At 39.0% G+C, this 21,394-nt stretch overlaps 1 protein-coding gene across 4 annotated transcripts in view; it reads right to left on the bottom strand.

Moving 5' to 3' along the window:
• Window positions 1-20,880, bottom strand: part of TRIM24 (tripartite motif containing 24) — a 102,728-nt gene extending 81,848 nt beyond the window's left edge. For 3 of the 4 annotated variants that reach the window (XM_044778120.2, XM_044778078.2, XM_044778130.2), the window contains exon 1: window positions 20,222-20,738. In XM_044778120.2, coding sequence (XP_044634055.2) covers window positions 20,222-20,585 — 364 coding nt within the window. In that variant the 5' untranslated portion in view covers window positions 20,586-20,738. Of the gene's footprint in view, window positions 1-20,221 lie in introns of all 4 variants that reach the window. The other variant, XM_044778022.2, reaches the window with a different exon arrangement.
• Window positions 20,881-21,394: the final 514 nt, after the last annotated feature.

Here is a 21,394-nt window from a genome sequence, read left to right as displayed (position 1 = left end):
TGCCCACCCTCACCCTGAGTGGCAGAAGGTGTAATCTGCAACCAGATACTATGCGAAGGCACAAATCCACCACATCAAATAGTATGAAGAAGTACATAAATACCCCAGACCAGAAAGAGAAAGACAACCATACAGAAACCAATCCTGAAGGCATAGAAATCTACAATCTGAGAGAATTCAAATAGTATTCATAAAACAATCAACACATCACAAGAGAACTCAGAATGACAGGTTCCTAATTCCATTGAAATAATGACCAGAGAGAATTCTTCAAAACAGAGATTGAAACTCTCTAAAGAAAAATCAATCAGAAATGTTGGAGATGCAACACAGTGAATGAGATGAAAATTAGAAGTCCTTAAATAACAGAGCTGATAATAGGACAGAATTTGCAATTTAGAGGATAGGAATATAGAAATGCTTCAGATGGAGGGGGAGAGAGAACTATGACCAAAAAAGAAATGAAGAAATTCTCCAAGAAATATCTGACTCAACTAAGAAATGCAACATAAGGATTATAGGTATTCCAGAAGGAGAAGTGAGGAGAAAAGAGCAAAGAGCCTGTTCAAAGACATAATAGCTGAGAACTTCCCAAGCCTGGGGAAGGAGCTGGAATCAAAAGCAGAAGAAGCTAAGAGAGCTAATCACATCAATGAAAAAAACCTTGTCCAAGACATATATTTGTAAGACTGGCAAAAGTCAATGACAAACAAGAAATACTAAGGGTAGCAAAGTTGAAGAAAATAAGTTACAAAGGAACCCCTATCAGGCTTTCAATGGATTTCTCAGCAGAAACCTTATAGGCTAGGAAACAGTGGAATGATATATTTAAAATTCTGAAAGAGAAAAACTTGCAGCCAAGAATACTCTATCCAGCGAAAAAACCCGTCTGATATGATGGAGAAATAAAAATTTTCCCAGATAAACAAAAGCTGAGGGAGTTCATCACCAGAAGACCCCCCCCCCCGCTACAAGATCTAATTAAGAAGGCCCTCGTACCTGAAAAAAAAAAGGGTTTACAAAGTCTTGAGCAAGGAGACATAAATAGGAAGACAAAATCAGAAAATTGAAACTATCAGATTAACAAACACTTAATTATAACATTAAAGATAAAGGAAAAGAAAATATCAAGAATAAATACACTCACTTCATCTTAACAACAAACTCACAACACAAAACGGGATAATTTGTGACAACAATAACTTAGAAGGGGAAGAGGAAAGGGAAGGAACCTGCTTAGACTAACGAAATAAAAGGCTATCAGAAAATAGATCATCAGAACAGAGACACAAATGATAAATAAAGAGAAAATTGAGGAAACCATCATTGAGAGCCACTCAAGTGAAGTGGCAGTCTGAAACACATGAGATGAGAAGCAAGGGAAATACAGAACAAACAGCAAAAAAGTGATAGAATGGTAGCATTAAGCCCTCACATATCAATAATCACTCTGAATGTAAATGGATTGAATTCCCCAATCAAAAGACTCAGACTGGCTGGATGGATTGAAAAACAAGACCTAACAATATGCTGCCTCTGGGAAACACGTCAGCTCTCCCAACAAACATGGGCTTAGAGTGAAGGGATGGAAGACATACTCCAAGTTAACAGCAAACAAAAAAAGCAGGTGTTGCCTTTCTTATCAGATAAAGTAGACTTCAAGATAAAAAAGACAAAGAGGGACATTATATAATGATAAAAAGGGACACTACACCAAGACATAACACTTATAAATATATATGCACCTAACATGGGAGCACCAAAGTACGTAAGGCAACTATTAATTGACCTAAAAGGAGACATTGACAGCAACACAATAATAGTAGGGGACCTTAACACCCTATTTTCATCAACGGAGAAATCATCCAGACAAAAATCAAGAGGAAATAGTGGAAGTAAAAAAAAACTAGACCAAACGGACTGAATATATATGTAGAGAGAGAACACTCCATCCAAAATCAGCAGAATACACATTCTTCTCAAGAGCACGTGGAACATTCTCAAAGGCAGACCATATGGTGGGAAACAAGGCAATCCTCAATAAATTTAAGAAGACTGAAATCATATCAAATATCTTTTCCAACGATAATGCTATGAAACTAAAAACTGAATACAAGAAAAAAGCCGAGAAAGTGACAAACGTGAGACTAAACAACAGACTACTGAACAACCAAAGGATCACCGAAGAAATTAAAAGTGAAATCAAAAAATATCTGGAGACAAATGAAAATGAAAATACACCATACCAACTCATATGGGATAAAGCAAAAGTGGTCCTATGAGGGATATTCATAGCAACACAGGCCCACCTTAGCAAGCAGGGAAAATTTCAAATAAGCAATTTTAAACTAGACCTAACACGATTAGAAAAAGAAGCACAAACCAAGCCCAAACTGAGCAGAAGGAGGGAAATAATAAAAATCAGACCAGAAATAAATGAAATTGAAACCAAAATAACAGTAGAAAGGATCAATGAAACTAAGAACTCACTCTAGGAGAAGACAAACAAAACTGACAAACCCTTAGCCTCACTAAGAAGAAAAGATAGAAGGCTCAAAGAAATAAAATTAGAAACAAAACGAGAAATTACAACAGATACCACGGAAATACAAAGGATTATAAAAGAGAGTACTATGAAAACCTGTATGTGAACAAATTGGACAGCATAGAAGAAACGGATAAATTCTTAGACTCACACAACCTCCCCAAACTGCACCAAGAACAGAGAACCTGAATACACCAATCACAAGTAAAGAGACTGAAACAGAAATCAACCAGGACAAGATGATGGCTTCTCTGGAGAATTCTACCAAACATTCAAAGAAGATTTACTACCTATCCTTTTCAAACTATTACAAAACAGTGAAGAAGATGGAACACTTCCTAACACATTCTATAAGGCCAGAATCACCCTGATCCCAAAGCAGACAAGAGCAACAGAAAGAAAGAAAATTATAAGCCAATACTGCTGATGAACACAGATACAAAATAGTCAAAAAAAATATTGGCAAATCTGGGGCTGGCCCCATGGCTGAGTAGTTAAATTTGCACACTCTGCTTTGGTAGCCCAGGGTTTCACTGGTTTGGATCCCGGGCACAGACCTAGCACGGCTCATCAAGCCACGCTGAGGTGGCGTCCCACATAGATCAACTAGAAGGACCTACAACTATGTACTGGGGGACTTTGGGGAGAAGAAAGAAAAACATTGGCAAACCAAATACAGTAATACATCGAAAAAATCATACATCATGATCAAGTGGGATTTCTACCAGGGACAGATGGATGGATCAACAACCACAAAGCAACCAATGTGAGACACCACATTAACAAAATGAGGAATAAAAACCACATGATCATTTAAATGGACACAGAGAAAGCATTTGACAAGATCCAACATCCATTTATGATAAAAACTCTCAATAAAATAGGTATAGAAGGAAGTACCTCAACATAATACAGGCCATATATGACAAACCCACAATCAACATAATACTCAATGGGGAAAAACTGAAAGCCATCCCTCTGAGAACAGGAGCAAAAGAAGGGTGCCCACTCTCTCCACTCTTATTCATCATAGTACTGGAGGTTTTGGCCAGAGCAATTAGGCAAGAAAAAGAAATAAAAGGTATCTAAATTGGCAAGGAAGACACGAAACTCTTGCTGTTTGTGGATGATATGATTTTATATACAGAAACCCTGAAGAATCCATCTGAAAACAACTAGAAACAATCAGCAACTACAGCAATGTTGCAGAATCAGAATCCCAATGACATTCTTCACAGAAATAGAACAAAGAATCCTAAAATTCACACCGGGCAACAAAAGACCTCGCTTGAATAGCTAAAGCAATCCTGAGGAAAAAAGAACAAATCTGGAAGCATCACAGTCTCTGACTTCAAAATATACTACAAAGCTATAATAATCAACACAGCATCGTACTGGGACAAAGACAAGCAAAGAGATCAATGAAACAGAATTGAAAGCCCAGAAATAAAACCACACATCTACGGAAAGCTAATCTTCAACAAAGGAGCCAAGAACATAGAATGGAGAATGGAAAGTCTCTTCAACAAATGGTGCTGGGAAAACTGGACAGCCACATGCAAAAGAATGAAAGTAGACCATTATCTTTCACCATACAGAAAAATTAACTCAAAATGGATTAAAGACTTGAAGGTAAGATGTGAAACCATAAAACTTCCAGAAGAAAATATAAGCAGTACACTCTTTGACATCGGTATTAGAAGGATCTTTTCCAATACCATGTCTACTCAGGCAAGGGAAATAAAAGAAAAAATATACAAATGGGACTTCAGACTAAAGAGCTTCTGCAAGGCAAAGGAAACCAGGAAGAAAACCAAGACAATCCACCAAGTGAGAGCAAATATTTGCAAATCATATATCCAACAAGGGGTTAATTTCCAAAATATATAAAGAAGTCATACAACTCCACAACAAAAAAACAAACAACTCGATCAAAAAATGTGCAGAAGATATGAAAAGACATTTTTCCAAAAAAGATATACAGATGGTCAACAGATACAAGAAAAGATGTTCAACATCACTAATCATGAGGGAAATGCAAATCAAAACTACAAGGAGATATCACCTTTCACCATTCAGAATTACCAAAACAAAAAACACCAAATGATGGAGAGGATGTGGACAAAAGGGAACCCACACACACTGGCAGTGGGAATGCAAACTGGTACCGACACTGTGGAAAACAGTATGGAGATTTCTCAAAATGTTAAAAATAGAAATACTGTATGACCCAACTATTCCACTTCTGGGTATTTATCCAAAGAACTTGAAATCAACAATTCAAAGAGACTTATACACCCCTATGTTTACTGCAGTATTATTCACAATAGCCAAGACACGGAAGCAACCCAAGTGCCCATCAACTGGTGACTGGATAAAGAAGATGTGGTGCGTATATATATACAATGGAACACTCTTCAACCATAAAAAAGACAAAATCGTCCCATTTGCAACAACATGGATGTAACTTGAGGATATTATGTTAAGTAAAATAAGCCGAACAGAGAAAGACAAACACCATACAATTTCACTCATATGTGGAAGATAAACAAATACAGGGACAAAGAGAACAAATTAGTAGTTACCGGGGGGTGGGGGGGGAGGGGTTGTGGTTTGGACATAAGGAATAAAGGGGTGCATATATATGGTGACTGACAAATAATAATGTACTACTAAAATTTCACAACATTATAAACTATTATGATCTCAATAAAATAAAACTTAGCTAATGAGTTGTCTGACAAACAAAAACAACTTCAAAGAACCAAAATCTTCATGTATTAGTTGTACTATTTTTCTGTTATCTCAAAGTCATTATTATCTTTATCATTAAATCTTTCCTTCTGCATTCTTTTGGTTTATTTTCTTGTTTTTCTACTTTTTTGATGTTCATTTATTTTCATTTTCACTGATGTAAGCATTTGATGCTAAGAATTTTTATGCTAATTTTTTTATGATAATTGCTTTGGCTATGACACTATAGTCAAACTACAACACTACTGGGAAACTATAGTCCATGAACCATATCCACCCTGCCACTTGTTTTTGTAAATAAAGTTTTATTGAAACACAGCCACACGAACTTATTTATACTGTCTATGACTTCTTTCAGCCACAACAGAAGAGTTTAAAAGTTGCAAGACACCACAGTCCACAAACTCTAAAATATTTACTATCCATCCCTCTATAAAAAAACTTGACTGACCCCTGCTATAACCTATTGATTCTGATGTGTCATGTAGAGAAACTTCGCAATTTTGTTTGTATTTTCACTTTAAGCCAACAGTTGTTTGGCAGCATGTCTGTTAGTTTCCAGGTGGAAGGATCTTTTTGAATGTTTTTACTGATTTTAGTAAAAAAATGTATCATTTTGAAGGGAAATTTTAGGAAGTTCTCTTTATATGTCAATAAATAATCATTTTTCATCAATGTTCCAGGCGCATTTACAAAGAAGGTGTATTCTCTCATATGCAATATATAAGCATGAGATCCACCTTTTGGTTGTGTTATTTAGTTCTTCAAGCCATATAAATTTTTGATATTTGAAAAAGGCAATGCAGTTGAGAAAAAGTAATCTTTTCAACAGCAGTGGTGGAAAAATTAAATATCCATACATAAAATGAACCTGGGTCCATCCCTCGTACCACATTTTTGCCAGAAACTAAGAAGTGCTCAAAAATCACTAGGGACATGTGAAAGGACAAGATGTCAACTTGAAGGTGTTCTACTGCTCAAATTCGAACAATCTGATTATTAAAATAATGGAAGGAATGGATTATAACATAGTAAATAAAAAATTTATAAGACCCAAATCATGAATAAATGGAAAAGTGTCATCCATACAGTAGACTGTCAACTAATAAGCACAGAATGATAGGAAAAAATCACCATTTTGCAACATCACAATAGTAACTGCTGAAGGCAAGAATCATCAGTATATGCCAGTCTACGGCTTTTGGGAACAGAAGACTCACACAGACCCCAAAGTATCTCCCAGGAGATCACTTATTAATTACAAAGGGGAAAAAGATATCTTTAGAGTGGAGAAATGTGGCAGTTCACCACCTTAACCAAGTGATCACAGCCAACACTAACAATAATGGGACAGAATGAGATCACGGTTTCCTAACATAAAGCACTGAAAAGGACACACCACTTTCGCCAAAAATGATGCACCAGTCTGAATACAGTAAGGAGAAAAACCACTCATTAAGTTTTAAAGAAGGAAGTTTAACATAATTAACTACATCAAGAAAGTGAGTTAACACAAGGACTGGCTAGTAAGAAGTAGAGAGAACTCTAAAGAATATAGGTATAACAACATATATGATATGATATATAATAGCCACTACCTCTAAGGCTGAGACCAAGTCCCCAAGAATTTTCCCTCCAGGGGTGATATCAGACCTTGCTGGAGAAGGCACAGCCATGGCTCACATTTGGTTTTTGCACCAGTGGGATTTGCTGGAAATTCACCCTCTGGAACTTGTCCACAGATTTATACTATGGGACGTGCTGGCAATCAGTGTCTTAGATCCCTACACCACCACCCCTCCCCCACAAAATAAAACTGCTGTGAAGAACATTATTGGGACAACTGGCAAAATTTAAACATAGATTATGTATTAGATAATAGTGTTACATCAATGTCAAATTTCCTGAACTTGGTAATTATACTGTAGCTACATGAGATTATTTTCACATATGTCAAAACTCATCAACCTGTGCATTTTAAAACTGTGTGGCTTAATGTATGTTAATCTTATCTCAATAAAGCTTGAAAATCTTATTCTTCAGAGACATGATGACATGTTTAGGGCTGAAAGGTCATGATGCCTACAACTTATTCTCATAAGGGTCAGAAAAAACAAGTATACTAAAAGTGAGAAATAAAGAAAATATGGCAAAATCTAGTATCCTTAGGAAGGGCTCATAGGAATACTCATTAAGGTTTGTTTTTTGGTTTTTGGTTTTTTGGTGAGGAAGATTGGCCCTGAGCTAACACCTGTGCCAATTTTCCTCTATTTTCTATGTGGGACATCGCCACAGCTTGGTTTGACAAGCAGTGTGCAGGTACACATCCAGGATCCAAATACATGAACCCTGGGCTGCCAAAGCAGAGTGCACAAACTTAACCACTATGCCACTGGGCCAGCCCACTTGTTAAGTTCTTGTGCGTGGTTTTTATGCTTGAGGATCAGTTGGCTGGATATAAGTCCTGACTCACATTTTCTGTCTGTGAAAATCTTAAAATCTTTACTCCATGGTCTTCTGGACTCGTGTTGATGTCAGAGAATCTAATGATAATCTGATATTCTTTCCATTTTAAGTGATGTAGTCTTCTTGTATAGATGCCCAAAGTATTATTTTCTTTTTCTTTAAAGCCCTAGGACATGTTTCAGTGGTGGCTGTTTTGTTCAATTTTCCTAAGCACATGGTGAGCCCTTTTAATATACATGTTTATCTTTCTTTTAATATTTTCTCAGATTGTATTTTTTATGTTTTAAGTTTTCTTTTCCTTTGAGTATCTTCAGACATTATAAATGTATATTTACCTGTACGTGTATATAGGATTTTCTTGTCATTTTCTCTATTGAATTTTTTCTCTTTCTTTACTTGTTTGATTGCTTTCATTTGTCTTTTTCCATCCTATATTTCTTTCACGGTACTTTCTAAAGTGTCTATTCATGCAAGACCTTTCTGGTTCATCTTCATTTCTGAAACAGTTCTAATTCATGCCTTAGTGCTGTCAGTGTTTCTTTTTCATCATCTCCTATAACCCAATCATCTCGCTTCTAAACTTTTCTAACTCTAGTTTATGTTGTTTTTTCATAACATATTGTTTTATTTTCCCGGGTCATTTTGTAGAAATAGGTTTCATTATATCTCTTAAGACCAAGATATACTGCTATCTTCATTTCTTTAGATCTGTTATTCAGAGGGCTGCTGTCCTCTTTTTTCTTATAATATCTTTGAATGGTATAAAACCACAATACTTTGTATAATTCATATTAGAGTAGAATGGGTTTTCCTGTACTTCTAAGAGAAGTTTTCTATGTAGGAGTTGTAACTAAACTAAGATGGCTTTCCTAGATTCAGAGTTCTAGGGTTTCCTCTAATGTTGTTACCACAAACTATTCAAATCTATCATCACCAGCCATGGACTCTGACCTATTTCTCTTGTCTTGTCTGACCTATTTCTCTGGTCTTGCTGAGAACTGCAGGTGTTCTTTTCTCTAACTTCCTTGAGGTTGTTTGTTTCAGCTATGTTCCAGGAAGACATAAACACCAATCACCTTGAACTAGTCCAGATTGCACTGCAAGACTGAAATGTGCGCAGAATAAACAAACAGCACCCTAGAGTAACCTCTGCTTAATTAAAATAGTAAAAATCACCGCCCGGGGGGAGCAATGGCACACTTTCAGGCACAGAGGAAGCATGGACACCTAATGTGCCTGCAGGAGCTTATATGCAACCTCGAAATGTAAAGACAAAACTTCCCTTTTGAATATTCATTCCCTACTTCAAATAAAAGGCACCCAATTCCCCTTGCTTGGGAGCCACGGCTGTGGGAAATAATTCTCCGTAGACTCCTTATTTGCTGCAAATAAATTTTACTTTGTGTGACAACTACTTCTGGCAAAGGCTTTGATTTTAACTCACCAAGAAGTGAACTCACTTCAGTTCTGTAACACTACAGTCCCTTAAGTATAATCACTTCTCTAATACTCTCTGAGATCTGCCTCCTCCAGTTCCCCCTCCCTCCCTTTTCTCTTCTTTACCCCTAAATTCCTACCCTGGCCAATCTGTTTATTTGCAGCAGTTTCTTCTCAGCGTGGGACTCTTTTCTTTCACATATAAAGTAGAGGAAGATGGGCACAGATGTTAGCTCAGGGCCAGGCTTCCTCAGCAAAAAGAGGAGGACTGGCAGTAGTTAGCTCAGGGCTAATCTTCCTCCAAAAAAAAAAAAAGAAAGAAAGGAAATAAACAAGAAATCCTCCTTAACTCCCATATTTTTTTCTCCCCAGATATTACCTTATCCCTCTCCTTTCCTTCAGAAGTAAACTCTTCTACAGAGTTGTCTAAACTTTCCATCTACATCTCTTTACCTCCCACCCATTATTCAACCCACCCCAATATGGTTTCCCCTTCTACCTCTCCGCCAAAATATGCTTTTGCACAGCTGTCATGTTAGTAACCCTAAAAATGTTTTTGGCCTTTCTTACTTGACCTTGCAGGAGCATGACACTATGAAACACTGCTTCTTTTGTTAATACTTTGTTTCCTTGGCTTCCATGACATTACAATTTCCTGTTTTTCTCCTATCTCTTCTTCTCGGTCTCCTTTGTAGGCTCATCCTTGTCTAGTAGCCATTACATATCAGAATTCCTGAAGGCTTGTCCTAGGTGATCTCCTCACTCTACTCTCCAGAGTAGAAGGGAAGGGAGCACAGGGAAGAGAACAAGGAGACCAAAAATGAATGGTCAGAGAAGTGGGAGAAGTTAATATATCAAAAGATGGGTGGGAAAGCTCAGCTGAGAAATTAGTGAAAACAAGTTGAGACACAGGACAAGCAAGTCAAGTCTAGAAGACTGATGAGGACAGGAAGAAACATAAATCAACATGCACCAGTACAAAGAGTCTAACACTAGGAATCTCATGTGTTATAGGCTCTCTTGCTGGTTATGCTTAATGCTGAATATAGAGAGTCAAGAGATCCCAGGGAGACTGTTCATCCATAATCAAAGTAAAATAAAGATCTTCTGGTAGTTATGATTATTAATTACTATAAAAAACATTTTTTTTAAATGTATTATATACCATGACACGAGTACCTATGGACTATTTTTATTAGAGGAAACCAAAACAAAGTTCTATGAGGAGTAGAATAGTTTTACAACTTCAAAGAAGAGGATTTGAAGAACATTTTGAAAAACTAGATAAACACTAGTGGAAACAGTGAGGCTATTCAGCTGACAGAGTTATAGTCATGTATTGTTTTAAACACAAATATCTGAAAACGCACCCTATATATATTTATTATGTACATATACTACAATTCTAGTGTATCTTGTACATAATAAATCACATAAACATAAGACATTTGTAAAGAATGAAATCAGGATGAAATAAATATTTTTAAATGTCTTGCAAATCACACTAGCTTCATACTATTATCATCTAATGGTCCAAGATGTAACACACACTTAAGGCATAGTCGATCATTAACATAAAGAATGTCAATCAATTTTAGAGTCTTCTTGTTAATTTTAACTTTTAGGACCACTTTTTGTTAGATCTGGTTAATCACTGCTGTTAGCCTCACAATAAGACTGATAAAGAACCTATTAAGTATCAGTTCTGCCACTCTAATGCTGTTATGCTTGCAAATTAGTATCTTCGTCATAGCTGAAAATGAGACTTTAAAGATTCAAATAATTTAAGGCTGGTGGAAAATCACAATTCCATCAACTCCATACATCTGATAAAAAGAAACACAAAACAGGTCAGCACGGGTTATAGCTTTCTATAGAATACAGATCTCCATGCCAGCTAATCCAACACTGATCACATATTCAGGTGCCAATAATGACAAGTATCTATTCCTGTACACAACACTGAAGAAGTTATCAAATATGAGCAGCCCTGATTTCTCTGAGCTCAGTCTTCTGTATTTTCCTAAACTGGGGAAGAGCGAAGCCATCAGCACCAAACTTTGACTACAGATTTAAATGGAACTAACTCTCCACTGTTAAGTGGAATTGGGGATCACTTTTATTGGCTATTGCACATGTGTCCTACATCCTGCAACTTAGGGACTTTCCAGACTGCTGAAACTGAGGGGCTTTTGTGAGTGGCCTCCTTATGGGACTTCCCTAAAAACTGAGATTAGAGGGTTTTATTCCAGGGTCCTGGTAATGGCCTACCACGACCTTCAATCTTTTGACAATCATTTTAGTTAAAAATAGACGTTAAAATCCATAAACCTACTCATGCTAGCACACGTAAATTGTGTTACCATTTGGGGAGAGGGGGATGACACACAATAGTGTCTGTAGTATAGAAATCCCATTAGCTCCAGGGCAGTTTGTATACAGTTTGATAGGTTGTATAATACAAAGGACTGTAACTTAAAAAAGCAAATGGGGACTAGTATGCATTTCACTTCCTAAGACATGTATCCCTTGGTGCTACATATCCAAGGGGGTGCTTATTTCTAGCTCACACAAAGGTACCTATTGGACTTGCAGCAGCCCTGACTTCTTGCTCAGGATACTTTGTATACTATATGTGAAATGTAGTCATTTGATACACTTATTCATGTGACCACGACAATCTGCCTATCAAGTACTTCCGAGTTTAATTTTTATGCAAAAAATTCTAACATTTCCCCTCACCTCAATGGATTATATTTTATCCCATAATGTGGGACATGCCCATTTTGGAGACTACTGGTCTATGTGTACTTGAAAATGCAGGAGTAAAACCTGAGAAAAGGGCCAAGATTACAGGAATAAATGAGAGATTTGTGCATCTAGGTCAAAGTTTAACTTGATGAGGTCTCTAACAAAAATTAAAGACAGAAATCTAAAGATCTAAGAACCAAAGTTTGCAAATTACCCACATGAACATATAAAAAAGGTGCAATACAATTTAAAAATGGTCTTCTGCCATCAACTTTCCACCAGGACAGAGTTACTAGTACTAAGACAAGCTTGCCTGACATGAACAGCTATATGAAAAGAGAAGAATATATGAGGCAATGGTTTTCGGGCATTGAACAATAGGCAACGCAAAACCGTGATCCCTCAAAAAAAGGGAAAGTCAGGAGGTAAGCCCCTAAAATGTCTTGATTCTCTGTCTAGGGACTATTTCCTGATGGCAGTGTAGGGAGCTAGAGCCTAAGCAGAACACAGCTACTGAGCCAGAGGAGAATTTGGGGCTGTGAAACAGAAGCACTAGAGAGAAGGGAGCTGCACAGAGGAAGGATGCTGTAAGTTTTCTCCAAGTCCTCAGCTGAAGGCTATTACACACGTGCAGGGCAAGACTTCGAGAAGCTTACAAGAGAGCAGCTGCAAAGATACTAGAGGCCCAGCAGGAACAAAGAGAAAACAAATAAAAACATGGTCGTCTTAAACTCGACCATACTAATAATTACTTAAATGCAAAAAATTAAACAAAAGCAAAAATTTACAACTTGGAGAAAAAAGCACTTTCTACAAGAGATACACTTTAAATAAAGGATAAACGTAAAAGGATGAAAAAATACACCATTGAAACACAAAGATAAGAAAACTGGTATAGCTATATTAATGCAAGACAATAGAGACTTCATGAAAAAGTAGTATGAGAGATAAAGAGACATTTCGTAGGGCTAAAAGGGGCAGGCAATTCACCAGGAAGACAAAGCTTCAAAACATCTGTAGTAAAAACTAACCAGATTAAAGGAATAAAGAGATAAATCAACAATCATGATTGAAGAATTTACAGACCACCACACCCAACAAATACAGAATTTAAATTATTTTCAAATACACTTGGAACATCCATCTAGAAGGACAATATACTAGGACATAAAATGTCTCAATAAACTTCAAAAAACTTAAATCTTACAGAGTACTTTTTTTTTTTTTTTACTACAGTGGAATATGCTATCTAGAAAATCCCCCATATATCTATAAATTAACACACTTCTAAGCAACCCATCGGTCATAGAAGAAATCATAAGAGAAATTTTAAAAAATTTTAATAGAATTGTTAACAAAAACACAACACGAAATTTGTTTGAGGTGGCTAACACATGCTTAGAGAGAAAATTATACCTTTAAAGGAGACAAACAAAATTAAAGCCAAAAGTTAGTTGATAAGCTCTTAGTAATAGTACCCAAGAAAAAGAGTAAACATGAATTACAAATAGAAACAAAAAAGGGACGTAATTCAGCTCCTGAAACATTAAAAGGATGGGGAATACTGTGAACAAATTTATGCCAATAAACGTACCAATTAGATGAAACAGACAATTTTCTTCAAACAATTTAGCAAATGGATTCGAGAAGAAACAGAAAATCTGAACAGCCCTCTAAGACATTGAATTCCTAACTAAAAATCTTCCCATATAGAAAACTCCAAGCCCAGATGGATTCATTGGTGAATTCTGTCAAATATTTAAGGAAAAGTTAATATTAATTTTACAAAAACCTTTTCAGAAAATAGAGGTGGAGGGAACACCTTACACCACATCGAGGCCAGTATTATCTTGGTACCAAAATCAGATAAAGATATAAGAAAACTGTATCATCAATATTCCTTACAAACATAAAAGAAAAAAATCCTTAAAATATTAGCAAATCAAACCCAAAAATATACAAGGATAACACATCATCACCAAGCGGAGTATATCCCAAGAATGCAAGACTGGTTTAACATCTGAAAATCAATGCAATTTACCACATTAACAGAAAAAAAAGAAAAAAACCCACATAATTATTTTAATAGATACAGAAAATGTATTTGACCAAATTCATCATCCATTCATGATTAAAGAAAACCCTTAGCACACTAGGAATAGAAGGGAACTTCTTAATTTTGAAAATGGGTGTTTATAAAAAACTAACAAAGCTTACATATTAATGGTGAAAAACTGAATGTTATGCTCCTAAGATCAGGAATAAAGCAAGGACATTGTCTCTCATTTAACACAGAAATTAAACTTGTAGTCAATATTGTACTGGCGATCCTAGCCAGGGCAGTAAGGGAAGAAAATGACATAAATTATGAAGAATGGAAAGAAAGTAGTTAAACTATCTACCTATAGGCAACATGATAGTCTACGTAGAAAATCCTAAGGAATCTACAAAAAAATGCTAGATTTCATAATTGAATTTAGGAAGATAATGGGATACAAGCAATAGCCAAAAGTCAATTGTATTTCAACATACTAGCAACAAATAATTAGAAATGAAATTTTTTAAAACATCACTTACAATATCATTAAACATTATCATAAAACATTTTAGAATAAACTTCACAAAAATTATGCAAGACCACTACAACAAAAGAGTGCTGAGAGAAACTAAAGATCTAAATAAACGGGAGAGGCCAGCCCAGTGGCACAGTGGTTAAGTTTGCACGTACTGCTTCCATGGCCCGGGGTTTGCCAGTTCGGATCCCAGGTGTGCACCACTTATCAAGCCACGCTGTGGCAGGTGTCACACATATAAAATAGAGTAAGATGGGCATGGATGTTAGCTCAGGGCCAATCTTCCTCAGCAAAAAGAGGAAGATTGATGGCAGATGTTAGCTCAGGCTAATCTTCCTTAAAATAAATAAGTAAGTAAATAAATAAATAAGTGGGAGATAAAACATGTTCATGGTTAAGAGGAGTCAATTTTATTAAGATCATTCTCCTCAAACTGGTATCTAGATTCAATACAATTCCAATCAAAATCATAGACGACTTTTATGTATAAATTGACAGGCTGATTCCAAAATTTATGAAGAAATGCAAATAACTTCAAAGAGCCAAATAATTTTGAAAAAGAACAAAACTATCCAATTTCAACAACTGCTTAAAAAGCTACAGTAATAAAAAAATTACTAGTACTGAATGGATAGATCAATAGAACAGGATTGAGAGTATAGAAATAGAACGATACATATATGTCCAACTGACTTTTTACAAAAATGCCAAACTAATATAATGGGGAAAGTATTCTTTTTAATAAATGATGCTTTAACATATGGTTAAAAACATGAACCTCAACCCTTCCCTCACACAAAAATTACCCAAAATGGATTATAGATCTAAACATAAAAGCTAGAACTATAAAACCACTAAAAAGACAGAAGAAAATCTTAGTAAACTTGAGGTAGGCACAGAATTGTTAGAACACAAAAATCACTAACCATAAAAGAAAAAAATTGATGTCGACAATCAAAATTAAAAACTTCAGCTCTTCAAAAAACACTACTAAGAAAACGAACAGGCAAGCTATAAGAGTGGGAGAAAATACTTGCAATATATGTATCTAACAAAGGACCAGAATATAGAATACATATAAAGACTTTTTACTTTTCAATAATAAAACAAACTATCTAATTTTAAAGATTTTATTTTTCCTCTTTTCTCCCCAAAGCCCTTGGGTACATAGTTGTATATTTTTAGTTGTGGGTCCTTCTAGTTGTGGCATGTGGGATGCCGCCTCAGCGTGGCCTGATGAGTGGTGCCATGTCTGCGCCCAGGATTCAAACTGGCAAAACCCTGGGCTGCCGAAGCAGAGCGCGCAGACTTAACCACTTGGCCATGGGGCCGGCCCCCAAACTATCTAATTTTAAAAATCTGCAAAAGACTTAAACTGAAATTTTAGCAAAAAAGATACAAAAATGGCCAATACACACCAGAAAAACGCTCATCAATATTCATCAGGGAAATGAAAACTAAAACCATCAGATACTACTTCACGCATACTAGAATGGCTAAAATTAAAGACTAACAATACCCAAATTGGTGAGGATGTGAACCAAGTGTAACTCTCATACATTGCTGGAGGGAATGCAAAACAGTACAACCAGGAAAACATACACTTCTGATGCAAACAAGAAATTCCAATTCTAAGTATTTACCCAAGGAAATGAAAACATATCCACATAAAGACTTGTCTACAAATATTTACAACAGTTTTATTCATAATAGCCCCAAACTGAAAATAACAGTAATTTCCATCAACAGGTGAGTATTGTATATAGAAATGTGTATAAAAGTGATACAGACAATATATGGATCAATCTCAAATACTATTAATTCTTTGTCATTATATCTTGTACTCATAAGATGTTTGTACTTTTCACCAAGGAACAAAAGAAATCAGCTCCCAGAATTGACAGTAACATATTTTATAGACAGTTAGCAAAGAAGTCTAAGAAAACTGATGAATTCCTATATTTTACTCTTCCTGGACAAATAATGTGACCCCTTTCTAAAGCATGCTCTCAGTGTTCTTTAAAAAGAGTTTGCTACTCTGGCTGAACAGTACATAAACACCACAAAATATTGCACAATATGGCAACACTTCTCCAAGATCAGTTTGTCTCTTGAGTTCATGTACCTAAAATGTACCTTAAAAGAAAATCTGTTTTCCAATATATTCCCTCTTCCCTGGATACAACTGCATACTAAGAAAACAACAGTCAGGACTGAGGTAGTCATCCAACTTTGGCTTTGGTCACTCACTCTCACCTCTTCCAACTGACAGCCTCAGAAAAAGACAGTTTAGACCAATGTTCTTAATGGGGGCTTGGTAGTCAGTATAATTGTGTCTGAGCATTTATAAATTATAACACTCTTTTGTTGTTACAAACTAACTTTATTTCTTTTTTAAGACAATTAAAGCATTATGTTGATTTCCGCAAAAAATATGTGTTAAGAAGGATTTATTTTCTATAAATGTCATTTAGGATAACAAAGGGAGCATTAAAAAGTATTTAATAGAAAGGGAAACTAGGTCTGATAGTACTGAGAACTACTCTACACCTTGAATTTTGGTCTTAACTTTCTAAAGAATCCTCTTATGATCATCTGTACTTTGGAATATAATACCGCTCGAGCTAAAGAAACACTAGGGATTAATATTAAACACTAGAATTCTAAAACTATAGCAACATGGGCTCTCTGGGGCGAGGGGCCTAGAAATCTAAATTTTTAATAAGTATACCAGATGATCCCAGTAGAGCTAAAATTTGAAAACCCCTAGCTAAATCGAAAAGGAAAGAGTTTAACTGCGACATGATATGTGGCCTCAACAAAACTTGTTTTGTGTGGCCTACAGAATGGGCCCATTTATGTGTGTGCATGTATATATACGTATTTTTTTTAATTCTTGTAAATACTAGACATTTTACAGAAAAAAAAAAAAAGATCCATCAACACTTGCCCTGCACTCTCACATGACAATCTGCTGGAGCTGAGCAGAGTTTGCTCCCCTTCCCTTCACTCCCCATCATTCCCTACTTTTTCAGCGAGGCTCACAGTTCATGTCAATTACCTGCTTAGCTCCTGTAGGTACTGCGGTTTGACCCATGACGACCATACCCAGAAGTTCATTAGGAGAACGAAGAACAGAGATGATCAAATGAAACCTCTTGAAACCTCTTTTAGTTCTGAAACGTACTGTCTAAACTTGTGCTTCAGCTAGTATTAAAATAAGTTAGCAAATAGAGAGCAAGGGAAAAAATCTCCAAGACAACAAGACTCAGGATAGTATTTTTAATTTATTGAAGATAACTCTTTTTTTTAGAGGTGTATGTGAAAGTATCATTTGTTAAAGCATTTTTCTTTCTTAGTACAAAAACAAAAACATTATCTTGCAATTTAAATGCTTTCCTTGAACTCTTACAATACAAACACAAAGATAAAAGATATTTGGAGACTGGAATTACGTAGGACATTTTGAGAATCTGGAATCACAAACTTGTCTCAAAACCGAAGATCAGAACTCTTATTACAGGACCAGCCCTGTGGTGCAGGGGTTAAGTTCACATGCTCCACTTGGGTAGCCTGGGGTTCGTGGGATCAGGTGCCAGGTGCAGACCTACACACCGCTTATCAAGCCATGCTGTGGCAGGCGTCCCACATATAAAGTAGAGGAAGATGGGCACGGATGTTAGCTCAGGACTAATCTTCCTCAACAACAAAAAAAAGAACTCTTATAACCCACGTTCTTATTTATTCAGATCTAAATGTCATCGCCAGGCACACAATAAATCTTAATCCTAGAATTACACAAAACTCAGATCCTCATTGGCTACTGGCCTGTTTAATCACTTTATTTGTTTTTTATTTATTTATTTTTTACTGAGGAAGGTTTGTCCTGAGCTAACATCTGTTGCTGATCTTCTTCTTTTAGCATGTGAGCCGCCCCTACAGCATGGCTGCTGACAAAAGAGTGGTGTAGGTCCTCGCCTGGGAACCAAACCAGGGCTGGTGAAGTGGAGTGCGCTGAACTTAACCACGAGGCAACCGGGGCTGGCCCATGTTTAACCATTCTAAATATGAATAAAAGAAACTTTAAAATATGTCTAAAAATTAAGAACTAAGATTTAAGTTTCACCTGTACTACCTTTCTAACAGGGGGACCCCATCAGAGCAAACTAGTGTGAAAAATCTGAGATTTTACCTTACTTGCAAGCTAACAAAGCAGCTTACCATGGATGCTGGTACAAGACACGAGACTCAGGGGTCAGAAACAAAGGGCGGCTTATTGCTCACTCACAGTAAAAACGTAAGCCAAAGCACCAAGAGTTTTGCACTGGTTACAAGGGCCCCGGTCCCCACTGAGCAAGGTAAAGAGGGCCAGTTGACACCCTCACAGGCAATGGGTTGTGTTACACCAGAGGAAACCTAAGCTTGGAGAACCCTTTCTTTTTTATACCGGACCATAAGCATGCCTGCTCTTTGCTCTGCTGGAAGACACTATCTCTATCTTCCAAGGCTGTCCCTTACACAAACATCCTTTAAAAACAGAAACAAAGGACAGTCAGTACCTCCACTGGCACGACCTGCAGAAACAGAGAGACCCATGCAAAACTGTCTTCCTCAACTAGATATTGTTCCCAACACATAACTAAACGAGTCTAACACTACAATCTACTTAAAACATCAATTTCATACATCCCTTGACCTAGCTCGCTTAATTAGAATTTTATCTCAAATTAAATCAACTAGTCCTTCTAAAAAGGAAGTATATATTGAAAACGAATTATGTTCCCTCTTTCAGTTAGTTTATATTGTTTAAAAGGAGGTGCTCAAATACTCGCAAAATTAAAATGGAAAACCCTCAAGTATTCTACTAGAAACAAATAATTACAGTGCTTACTTTAGCTAACTTTAAATGTTTCAAACCTGTTAACGTTAGCAATGGGAACTACCTGTCAAAAGTCTCATTATACAGTAACAAACACCACAAAGAGAACAGTAAGTTCAACATTTCCAGCTGCTGTCTACAAAATATAAGAAAACCCTGCACCTCAAATCACTTTGTTCTATTTCTCTTTACCCTTTACCGTCTCAAAATCTTTGAAAGAGAAAGACAACAAAACATCGCCTCTTAGCTCCTTTGTCCCCAGCAGAGGGGAGAGAAGAAAACTGAGGACTCGTTAAGGTAAAGAACCCAAAACATTTAAGAGAGAAAATAGCCGGCATCCGATCTGTAATCAATCATCAAAGAAAGTCACCATCACTTCATCTCCATCCCTCCCTTCCCCCTTCCGGCTCGAATAACGCGGGTCTACACGAGATGATGAGGATCATATGGACCCGGACAAAGCTTTGGGGAGGCAGAGGGTAGCAGTTAACCAGATGCAGTCGCCGAAGAGCCCGAGATACAGACGACGGCGGACTCGGACAGAGGTTCTCCAAAGTGCGGCTCGCGGGGTCCCCAGCCCCGGAGGAGAACGCCAGGCGCGGGAGCGGCCGCAGCGCCCCGGCTCCCCAGCGCCCGGGGAAGTTGCTGGCGGGGCGCGCGGCACGCCGCCGAGCGCGCGGGCCCTCCATGTCACAGCCGCCGACACAGACCCTCCTCCCCGCCCCGCCCCCCCTCCGCCGGGCACCCCGGGCGGCGGCGACATGACAGCGGGTCGCGCCGCAGCGGGGCGCCCGCCTCCCCGCGCCCGCCCCTCACCTTGGGTGGCGAACGGCGAGGAGCCGCTGCCCGGCGAGCCGGGCGCGGGCACGGGCGGCGGGGTCTCGGCCGAGCCCAGCAGAGGCGCGGAGAGCATGAGGTAGCGCTGGGGCGCGGGCAGGCAGCGCTGGCAGAAGGAGTGCAGGCAGGGCAGCAGCTTGGGCGTCCGGCTCTGGATGTTCTGGTGGCACACGGCGCAAGTGTCCAACAGGTTGAGCCGGGCCGCCTCGCCTCCGCGCTCCGAGTCGGGGCCCTGCCGACTCTCGGCCTCGTTCTCCCCACTCGGCGCCGCCGAGGGCCCCCAGGCGGCCGCCGCCGAAGCCGCCGCGGCCGCCGTCGCCGCCTTCTCCACAGCCACCTCCATTGTCCTGCCCCCGCCGCCGCCGCCGCCGCCGCGGAAGGGGGAGCGCGGTCTCCGCCCGCCGCCGCCCCCGACGACCTCCTCCTCCTCCTCCTCCTCCTCACAGGCCGCTCGGGTGACCCGCGGGAGAGGGAGGGAGAGAGGGAGGGCCGGGCCGAGGAAGCCTCCTCAGGCCCCGGGGATCCGCCTCCCGGGTGGCGCGGCCGGAAGAAGGGAATCTGTCAGCGGGGACCGTTCCTCGCCCCGCGAAGGCTGCGCCCCGTCCGCTTCGCCAACCGCCGCGGCGCTCGTCGAATCCGCCCAGCCCGCCTCACCTCCCCGCCTTTCTCTCGAACCCCCCCTGCTCACCTCAGGCCCCCCCTCCCCGCCCGCCCTCTCCCAGCAACGGAGGCGAAGGCGAGGAGAGCACCACCCAATAGGCGCCGCGCCTGGCCAGGGGGCGGGGCCTGCCGAAGCCCGCGAGGCTCCGACGGCGGCGGCGGGAGGCTGGGAGGCTGGGAGGAGGGAGGGCGCCTGCCCAGCCCCGCCCCCCGAGCGCCTAGAACCGCGTCCTCTGATTGGGCTTTTGTGTGTATTTAGCTCCTCGGTGAAGATTAAGGGTTCGCTTGTTAGCTATCGACCGCCGAGTTTGCTCCGCCTGCGTGAGCTCCTCCTCGAGGGCGGAGCTCCACCGTGCTGCTCTCCGCCGTTAATTAAACAACTGCTTTGAAAACTGGTTTTACTCCTGGAGACGGGGGTCTTGAGGAGGAGTAAATACGGTGCGTGGGTCAGAGGAGGACGAAGTGGAGATAGTGAAGAGGAAACAAAGAATT

This window comes from Equus asinus, chromosome 1 (assembly GCF_041296235.1).
Source record: "Equus asinus isolate D_3611 breed Donkey chromosome 1, EquAss-T2T_v2, whole genome shotgun sequence".
Classification (NCBI taxonomy): Eukaryota; Metazoa; Chordata; class Mammalia; order Perissodactyla; family Equidae; genus Equus; species Equus asinus.
The sequence above is the reverse complement of the archived record's forward strand: the minus strand, read 5'-3'. Positions and strand labels throughout refer to the sequence as shown.